Raw genomic sequence first — 10,420 nt, forward strand, 5'->3', positions numbered from 1 at the left:
AATAATAATAATAGAGATAGAAGTAAGGCCTATTAAGGATATATTCTTAATAATAAGAGAGTAACTAATAAATTAGACTAGTAAACTTATATTTAAGTAAGTTATCTTTATTAAATATAAAGAACTAAACTAAAATCTTTAGATATAATAATAATAAGTATCCTTATATAATTCCTTCTTTACCTACTATTCTTACTACTATAATAGGGTAGTCATAATGGTAGTTATATACTATCTACTATTACTAAGATTAGGTATATAGTAGCTAGTTATATAAGAGTTATAGCTAAATTAGGTATTATTATAATATAACTTATCTTTTATAAGACCTTAGTGGCTAAGGATTGGTTGGTTATCATTATCCTTCTGATTCTGCCCCTAACATCCGCCTGGCGGTGTTAGTGTTGTAACACTACCTTAATACTTAAAGAAATAATACTTACCTTCTATACTATTAATAATAATAATAATAGAGTCCTTACCCCTACTAATAATAATGATTTAATTAATAATAATGGCATCCTTACCTCTTAATTAATTAAATAAGATATTAAAGATATATAGATAGTAATTATTACTATTAATCTAGCTCTGTGCCTACACACTAGCACTAGTAATTAGATAATTAACTCTAGAGCTACTAAATACTTTATTATAATGCCTGTGAACTTTATAGATAGCTTAAGGAAGCTATATAAATAGGGAATTAAGATAGTAATAGGGTAAATTATATATTCTAACTTAATTAGGGATATCATCTTATATCTTATATATCTAGATAGATATACTAGATATATTATTATCACTGATATTCTCTACATCCCTGAGGTGGCCATCAACCTTTTAGGCACTATTAGATTAGGCTATAAGGGTCTGGGAGTTAATCTTCTACTAGATAGTATTATTATTACTTACCTATTAGATAAAATAATTATTAGATATAGAGATATATTTTCTAGAATACCTATATTCTTTACCTTATAGGAAGTAATGCTGTAATTAAGGCTGATAAGCTAGTTAAATTAACTAAGCTAGATATACTATTTAAGATATAGCTAATAGTATTCCCTTACTACTCTAAGAGAGATAATAATAAACTATTCTCTTAGTAAGATTATATGCTGCAAGAAGATTGCAAGTAAGCTAAGTAAGAATTAGTAAAATCTTATTCTAATATTAAAACTTATATCTAGACTAGATAAGAGGTCCTGAGTAAGTAATATATACTTATTTTAGATCTACTATATAATAATTATACTAGTGTTTACATATTAAAGAAAGATAAGATTAATTTAATAACTTAGCACTATTATTTTATGTATTTATTAATTCCTAATATCATCTATGTATCTAAAATAGTTAATAGAATAGATATTAAGGGACTATTAATTCCTAAGTATGCCTATAAATCTTATATAGTAGCTAATATAATAGTCTATAAGAGGCATATTACTATATCTCTTATTAAGTAATATAGGGAGTATATCTTTATTAATATTAGTAGTAGCTATAATAATATACTAGATAACTATATTACCAGAGCTTACTACTAGATAATTATTATAGATTAATTTAATAGCTAGGTTACTATCTAATTACTTAAATATAAGTACTAAGTAATGCTACTTATTAAGCTCTTTATTAAAGAAGAAGAGCATGTAGGTATTAAGGTATAAATTATTTATACTAATAATAAAGAAGAATTTATTAAGAAAGAGAATTAAGTATAGACTAGAGCTAAATCTATTAAATAAGAACTTATAGTACTATATATTTATAGTTAGAACCCTATTATAGAATATTTTATATATATAATATTAATAAAAGTTTATACTATTATTAATAATAAAACCATTCCATGCAAACTCTGGGGTGAAATTATAAAGGGAGTTATTCTAATTAAGAATATCTTATCTATTTAAGGTAAGAATATAACTCTATATAAAATATACTTTAGTAAATATCTAGATATTAGCTCTCTGTGAATCTTAGGTTTAATTAGATATCTTACTATTACTAATAAAATTAAATCTAAGTAGGGTGTTATAAAGATTAATCTATATACTATTTACTACTATTTAGTTAGCTATACTAGCCTAGGTAAGTAATATATTATTTAGATACTAGTAACTAATAAAGTTAAATATATCTATAATATTATTTTTAAAGAAGGAAGTGATCTAGATCTCTATAGAGATCTAGATAATAATTATAGAAAATTTATTAATCTATTAGCTATTCCATCTACTGACTATAATCTAAATAAGGTTATTAGTAATAATAATTTAGATTAAGATATTATTAAAGGCTAGGATCTAGCTATACCTAATCTACCTAGACTAGAGGATAGCATCCCTATACTATAAATATATATAGAGGTAGGTCCTAGTATTACTAAGGATACTAACTTCCTATATAGAGGCCTCTTTAGTAAGCTAGTTAAGGACCTTCTAGAATACTCTTAGCTAGAAGTAATTTAGCTTATAGAATAGGGGGTGTAGTATATTAATACTAAAGCTATAGAAAAGTATATATAGAATTATATTATTACTAGGTATATATATATTAATAATAATTATATTAATATTATTAAGTCTTCTTTCTTCTAAGAGGTAATTAACTCTCCTAAAGTAGATGATTAGTAGAATACTATAAAAGTTAAAGTAGATAATCTTATTAAGTAAGATAGCTAGGTACTTAAGGCCCTATCTTCTAGCTATAAGGCTATTAAGGGGTGTTAAGTCTATAAGATTAAGATTAATACTAATAATAAGATTATCTAATTTAAGGTAAGATAGGTTGCTAAAGGCTATATCTAGATACCTAGAGTAGACTTTAACTAAATATTTTTACTTACTATAAAGCTAGCTACTATCCACCTATTCTTTATACTTATAGTTATCTTAGGCTATTATTATATTAAGGCAGATATTAAGCTTGTATTTCTATAGGGTAAATTTTTTAATAGTAAAGTTATCTATATAAAATAGCTATAAGGTTTTAATAATAAGTCTAGCTATATATATTAACTATTACTTTCTTTATATAGATTAAAGTAATTTATATAGGCCTAGTATTTAGTATTCTATAGTAGTATTACTAAGATTAGATTATAGCTATCTAAGATTAATAAATACCTCTTCTTTAATACCTATAGCATGCTCCTTATTCTATATATAAATAATATAGAGATTACTGGACCTTCTAAGTAGATTACTAAGGGGGTGTGTGAGGCTATTAGTAAGCTATTTAATATTTTACTTATTAGTCTAGCTAGCTATTATCTAGGTATAAAGATAGACCTAGATATTAAAAAGAGATAATATAAGCTCTTATAGTATACTTACCTTTAATAACTTATTAATATATTTAATCTATATTTAGTTAAAACTATAGCTACTCTTATAGAAGAGGGTGCTTAGCTAGTTAAATTAGATAAGCCTATTAGATATAATCTTAAACTTAAAGAGAGATATAGAGTAGGAGTTAGTTTAGTTATATATCTAATACTTTAGACTAGGCTAGATACTATATTTACTATTAGGAAGCTAGCTAGATATACTATAAATCTTAATAAATTATATTTTAAATATCTTATTCATCTTATATGCTATTTCTATTAGACCCTGGATATTAGAATTATCTACAAGCCTCATAACACTAGAGATGTCATAAGCTAACTAGGTGTTATTATTAGCTATATTAATATAGATTATATAGGTTATATTAATATACACTATTTAACTACTAGATATATCTTTATATTTAGTAATAAGCCTATCTTATAGACATCTAAGCTATAATTAGTTATCTCTTTATTAACATGTAAGGCAGAATATATTACTATTATTTATACTATAAAGGAAGCTATCTAGCTAACCTATCTTCTTAAAGATATTAGCTTTGATGGTGTTTACCCTATACTATTAAATACTAATAGCTAGCCTACTATAGACCTAGCTTATAATACTTAATTCCATGCACGCAGCAAGCATATTAATATTAATTATTACTAGATTAGGGATGTAATAGTTAAGAAGCAGGTCTTTCTATAGTATCTCTTAATAAATAAGATAATTACAGACCTCTTGATAAAGCTACTTAGTTATCTAAAGTTTAATTAATTCTTTAAGGCGCTAGGTTTAGCCTAGCAGAGCACTATAAATAGCAGATTACTAGCTTAATACTATAATTATAGATTAACTGCCTAATTAGGAAGTGGCTACAACCTTGTTAATTAAATCTAGGGGTGTATGGCTATACTTGGTATGGCAGAGATCTAATTATATAATCTTACTTAGTAGATAGCTCCTTCCACTATATGATAGTAAATATAGATTTTACACATATAACAAATTTAACAAATATCTTCATATCTTCCGCTCCCTATTGATTAATTTTACACAACCCAGCCAAGACTGATTTCTGCACCCTCGGTGCTGATATAGGGCCCCTCCTCTGCCTGTAGCGCCTGAAAATCCGCATCTGCTGCCCCCTTGTAGAACGTTTCCATGTCCCGGAACAAGAACTCGACTTGCGCGTCAAAGTCTCGAACCCGCCATGGGGTCCCGCGCGCGTTGTTGAGTTCTGATGTGAAGTCACGAAACGACTTGGGGGCGAAGAACTAGCGGAACGACTATTAATTTGCGACTCACGCGTGATCTCCTGCTCAACCGTGTACTCACGATAGAAAATCCCTCGATCCCATTCTTAGCATGTAGCTTGGCCGCCCGGGCGGCATGCTGTTCGGTCACCCATTGATAAAACTCGTCTTCACTGACGTTAGGCTGGCGATAGTGCGCCACCGTCATGCGCAGGAGGCGCTTCTTCTGGAGGGGTTCGGCCATTGGATGCAATTTAATAAATTTTTTGCACACGTAGATAGCAAGAAACTATGGTGTTTATCTCGGTTACGCGAGAGATTCTTAAGCACGACGGGGGGTAAGTTTACTATTGTTACTATTCGGCGGTCGTCTTTCTAATCCCAAGCATTACACCGAGCAGTGGGAATTTTCGGTGCCTCTTGCTTGTAGTTAGCAGTTCATGTGTGCACCGATCTTCCTCGGCCGCGCTATCGGTGGATGCTCGTGCTACAGAGCACTGAATATGGACTAAAGCACGGGAATTCGGGGCAGCGGTATCAATTGAACAGGGTATGCCTACGTTTGAAGGCTAATCGCCATATCCGTAGAGTAAAATGCAGTTGAAAAAGATTGATATGTACAGAGATAAACTCAAGATAGCCTTAAACATTCCTGATGTGTCTAACTAAACGATATCAATGCCCATTGGTAGCAGAATTGGCCAGTGCCGTCGACAGCAATAGACAGCTATGTCTCTCTGGTCCAGGAAGATCATACGCAGCCAGATCAACGCCAGAGAAGCCAGTCTGCTTGAGCAAATCATTCCACTGCTGAGGAGACTGTAAGGGACTCTCTGTTCTCCCCTCGTCAACGCCAGCCCACCACCCAGAAAGCGGACCAAACGCAAGGTTATAGAAAGGTGTTAACCTGGTGAGCTCTACCAGACCGAAGACACCGCCAGGCTTCAGTAGCTTGTGTACATTGCTCAACGTGTTCATTAGACGCGCCGTGGCATGGATAACGTTGGCAGCAATGATCAGGTCGTATGTGTGCTCTTCGAAGCCTTGGGTCGCAGGGTCATCCTCGATGTTGAGAACCTTGAATGTCAACTGGGGCTCCCATTTCTTCAGCGATGTCTTCGCAGCATTAAAGAAGCCCGGAGAGAGATCTGTGTACATGTATTTGGCACAGAATGTCTCTCCATTGGGGCTGCATAGGTTAAGGACTTCCGAAGTGGTGCCCCCTGTTCCAGCGCCAATCTCCAGAATTCTGATATCTATCCGCTGTGAGATGAGGATTCGGGCGTATTCGGCCATGTAGCGGTTGGCCCGCCTACCCTCGTCCGAGAGATACACGCAGAAGAGCAGATCGTCTCTCATAATATGCGCAAGGGCGTGGGTTTTGCCGGTCAGGATGTTCACGAGCTCTGGGCTCATTCTTGCAATCACTTCGCCTTCAATACCTAATTTGGAGACCAACCTTTCGAGTCCTTCATTGGTTAAAGGTGTCTCCTGGAGGATCCTTTGCCCCTCCTCGGAATCAACAAAGTCTTGCATTACTTTCCACCGGTGAACGCGATAATCCTGCTTCGGACCCAGTCCGCGCATTCTCATTTCCTTGACAGCCGTGTCTATGTAAACAACGGTAGCGGCATTGACGAGCTTGGATTTCTCCGACGGGGTCATGCCCACGTTGTCAGCTTCGAGAGGTATTTGAACAGACTCCAGCATCTCTGGTGTGACGTGGACCCCGCCAACCGTGCTGGGCTGTTTTGACACACCATTGGTAGCCTTCTGAGCACCGTCAAGAGGCGTAAAGCTCATGCTTGACCACCCAGTTTCCAGTTTCTTGATGAGCCAAGGCTCCAAGTTCACCATTCCACCAAAGTAGAACATGATTCTGGACGGCTTCCCGGGAATGTTGGTGCCGACGAACCAAGAGCCTTGCTCATGAGCATGTTTGGCGAGGAACGAACCAGCCCATACTTGCTCGACGTGCGTCGTCCACGCATTCATGACTTCATTCGACACGTCGATGCTGGCGAGCCCGTTATTTTCCATATGCTCGATGGTCTTGCCGATCCAGCTTGCGAATGCTTCCAGACTGACAGGCTGGTTCCCCGCGGGCAAATGAGGGCCACAGACGACGAACATGTTTGGATAACCATGGACCAAGACGCCAGCGAATGTTTCGAGTCTCTGCGTCCAAGACTCCCGCAGTGACTTGTTCTGGCTCCCCCTGATGTCGATCTTGTTCATTGCTCCTGTGCCTGTATCGAAGCCCAGTGCCAAGATGATCATGTCGAGCCCATGTTCCGCTCCGGAGGCAGTTTTGATACCCTTTTCGTAAACTTCGATCTCGTCTTTGCTGATATCCACTAGCTTGACGTTCGATCGATTGAATGTCTTATAGTATCCATCTGCACAGGGAGGACGTCTTGCACCAAAGGGGTAGGTTAGGCATAGAACCTCGGCGGTTCCAGGGTCGCGAACGATGGAGCGGATTTTCTCACGAATAAAGTCCGACGTGGCGGCATTAGCATCGGGATGCATGAAGGAATCATCGAATGTCCCGAGCTGGAAATCGTAACAACCGCGCGCCCAGCCATCTTCGAAGGCACGTTGAATCCCTTCTGGGTCGCCAACGCTCGCGACCGTTCTTCCCGAATGCTTCACCGCGTGGCCGGCCAGGTTTATTTTGGCAATATCCCAGGTCGCATCAAATGTCTTCTTGATATCTTCCCTTTTTTGCTCGTCAAGAGGATAGTTTTGCGCCGGGATCACATAATTTGGTGTCCATTGAAAAACAGTCAGCTGTTCAGCAACGGGGGCCAGCTTAGTGATGACTTGAATGCCTGTCGAACCAGTGCCGATCACACCGATTCGCTTGTTCTGAAAATCGATTTCGTGCTCTGGCCAGGTATAAGTTTGATATATCTCCCCTTTGAACGACTGAAGCCCAGGAAATGGCGCCTCCTTGGGAATGGACGTGATACCGGTGGCAGGAAGGAAGTATCGCGCGGTGGCCACACTCCCATCCGCCGTAGTGATCGTCCAGAGATTGTCATGATCGCTGTAGTGGGCTGATTTGACTTCTGTGTTGAACTTGATGTTCTTGCGGAGGTCGTACCGGTCAAGGACACGACTTAGATACCATTGGATCTCCTCCTGCGAGGGATAGCGCTCGGTAAAGTCCCATTCTTCCAACAGCTCGGGCAGGAATTTTAAAGCGTATACCCAAGCCTCGCCATCAGTACGACATCCAGGATAGCGGTTCCACCACCAGGTGCCCCCTACATCTGACCCGGCGTCGAAGCACCTTGCTGTCAAGCCCAGTCGTTGGAGCTCCCAGAGACATCGGACACCACTGAAGCCTGCGCCAATGACGATGGCATCATAGTCTGGACTTATTCTAGTCATGGTCAAGAAATGGACGCTTGTTGCAACACTGAAAGATGAATCCGAGGCGGGAGAAGCGGAGTATAGTGCGTTGCGATAGAACGCAAAATGGACTGGCGTCACTATTCATTGGCATGATTCGCACTCTCGGATTCAGCTTTGAAATTACATGTACAGCTTACTGTTCAGATGGATGGGTATCTCGGTGTCGCCTTCGCCGAACAGGAAGCTAATATTGTCTCCTCGATGCCACCTGTGTCAGCCATGGCCGAGCACATCGTATAACCTCAGGTCGGGGAAGCCGAATCGGGTCCCAATACGGAATTATCACCGAAGATGACAAGGCCACGCAGCATGAAAGTCTTATAGCAAGTGTTATCGCCAAACAGTGGGTCTCTCCGTCTCTATGGCAGGAGGATTATCTCGTTATCAAGAAGAATCCTCTCCCAAGACACTGGATGTCCTGCCTGGCGTGAAGAGTCATTGCATGATGAGTTCGCCCCCGACAGTCTCGGCGTAATGATTGTAGCACAATTAAGTATATGCTAGTATTAAAGTCGAATGGTCAAGAGTTGGGTCAGATTAGTTCAATCGCTATTAGAGATTCTGAGTTACAGCCCGCCACAGTCCTACAATGAGCTCTTTATTCGGCTCAAACAATGAAGTCTCCCAGCTGGGAACAGCCCTTCTCCACATCTCCCCACTGGTCATATCGTCCGCATCCTTGATGTTTAGCTGGTCACAGGACATCTCTCTTGGGGCTTTCTTACACCCGTTGAAAAAAAAACAACAACTTTGACGTAGAACAAATTTTTGAAATCTCTTACCTAAATTAATATCTTTTAACCCTAAAATTTACCTAATTTCTCATGACGACGACTGCTTTTAATTAATCCTAATTTTATAGGGTTTTAATTACTATATTATTATTAAAGCTAGGGTGGCTGCCCCTAATAGCCTCCTATAGTAGTAAAAAGGGGCTATAGAAAACTCTATATAACTATATCTTAGACCTTCACTATAATACAAGTATCTATTTAAACTATTTAAAGGTTTATAATTAAGGAATCCTAAAGCCTCTTATTAAGCTAATTACTAATATATATACTATTATTAAGGAGGTCCTGAAAAACCCCCTAGATAATAACTAGAGAAAGGTAGTTACTAACCTCTATAAGATTACTCTTAATATTAAGAAGAATACCACCTCTATCTAGTATATCTTAACTACTTAATCTATTCCTATATCTACTAAGATTTACTTATATATAATTACTACTATAGGGATACTACCCCTAGACTATATAGTCTTCTCCTATAATTTATTAAGTAGCCCTAGAGCCACCCTCTTAGAACTAAGTAAGGACTATAAGGTTATTATTAAGCTACTAGATATTAGTATAGTAAGTATATTCTACTATCTAAAGATAATAGAGATAAAGAATAGGGCTAAGAAGGCCTATATAAAGGTCTTAAAGGAGGCTATAGTAGCCACCCTTATATCTATTAAGTTTATAGCTATCTATTAGCTTAAGTTAGGTAACTTAAGCCTTAGCCTATAGACTACTTAATAGATAGAGATTATATACTACTACCCTAGCTAGACTAAATTATTCTATTAGGGAGCTATTATCTGCCTACTAACTTAGGGTATAGTAGTTTATAATATCTAGGTTAAATTAATTAATAATCTAGTAGACCCTAAGGAGGCTAAGTAAGTTACTAACTAGTTATTAGCTAAGAATTATTTCTCCTAGGGAGAGACTAAAATTATCTATATTACCTAGCTTATAAATTAGCCTACTAATAAGAAGTCTTCTACCCTAATAATTAAGTTTTTAACCCCCTAAGCCACTAATAAAGCTATTAATAAGGGAACTATCTAGGATTCTACTATCCTAACTATAATCTTATATAACTAGTCTACTCACATCCACTGGTGCTTTAATTATTAGTAATATAGTTATATAGAAAGTATCTATTCTAATAAAATTATATATAGCCTCTATATAGGTAGCTATAAGACCTATAACTACCTACTCTAGGAGGCTACTACTAGCTAGGAGCTATAAAAGTATACTAACTATAGGGATATATATACTACCTAGTCTAAAAGATATAAGAAGTATATAGAGAAGGTAGATAAGGTATAGATAATATCCTACTACTATTAGTAATATTACTATATCCTACCCTACCTATAAGACTTCTAAAGGGATCCTAGGAGTAGTAGCTTAGATTCTATTATTATACTAAGCACCTCTACTATAATATCTATCCCTATAGATATAGATGCCTTAGTAAGGGGCTTACCTATATAAATTAAGGGACCTAGGGGCACTAATGTTGGAAAAGGAGTTATACTATGGTTCATCCCTAGTCATATCCATGGGTTAACTTACTATGGTAGATCCCTACCATGGTTGACCACTACCTATA

The 10,420-nt window shown here is 36.7% G+C and overlaps 2 protein-coding genes across 2 annotated transcripts; both read right to left on the bottom strand.

Annotated features, from left to right (window-relative positions):
- Positions 1-4,399: 4,399 nt before the first annotated feature.
- Aspvir_002203 (EthD domain-containing protein) lies at positions 4,400-4,847 on the bottom strand (the record flags this gene model as incomplete). The annotated part of the gene is made up of 2 exons (XM_043273804.1): positions 4,400-4,624; positions 4,686-4,847. The coding sequence occupies 2 exons, from the start codon at positions 4,845-4,847 to the stop codon at positions 4,400-4,402; spliced, it is 387 nt and encodes a 128-aa protein (XP_043129739.1).
- A 431-nt stretch (positions 4,848-5,278) lies between these two features.
- On the bottom strand, positions 5,279-8,002 carry psoF (bifunctional monooxygenase/methyltransferase psoF; the record flags this gene model as incomplete). The annotated part of the gene is made up of 1 exon (XM_043273805.1): positions 5,279-8,002. The coding sequence occupies one exon, from the start codon at positions 8,000-8,002 to the stop codon at positions 5,279-5,281; it is 2,724 nt and encodes a 907-aa protein (XP_043129740.1).
- Positions 8,003-10,420: the final 2,418 nt, after the last annotated feature.

Source organism: Aspergillus viridinutans, assembly GCF_018404265.1.
Source record: "Aspergillus viridinutans IFM 47045 DNA, scaffold_11, whole genome shotgun sequence".
In the NCBI taxonomy this organism is placed as follows: domain Eukaryota; kingdom Fungi; phylum Ascomycota; class Eurotiomycetes; order Eurotiales; family Aspergillaceae; genus Aspergillus; species Aspergillus viridinutans.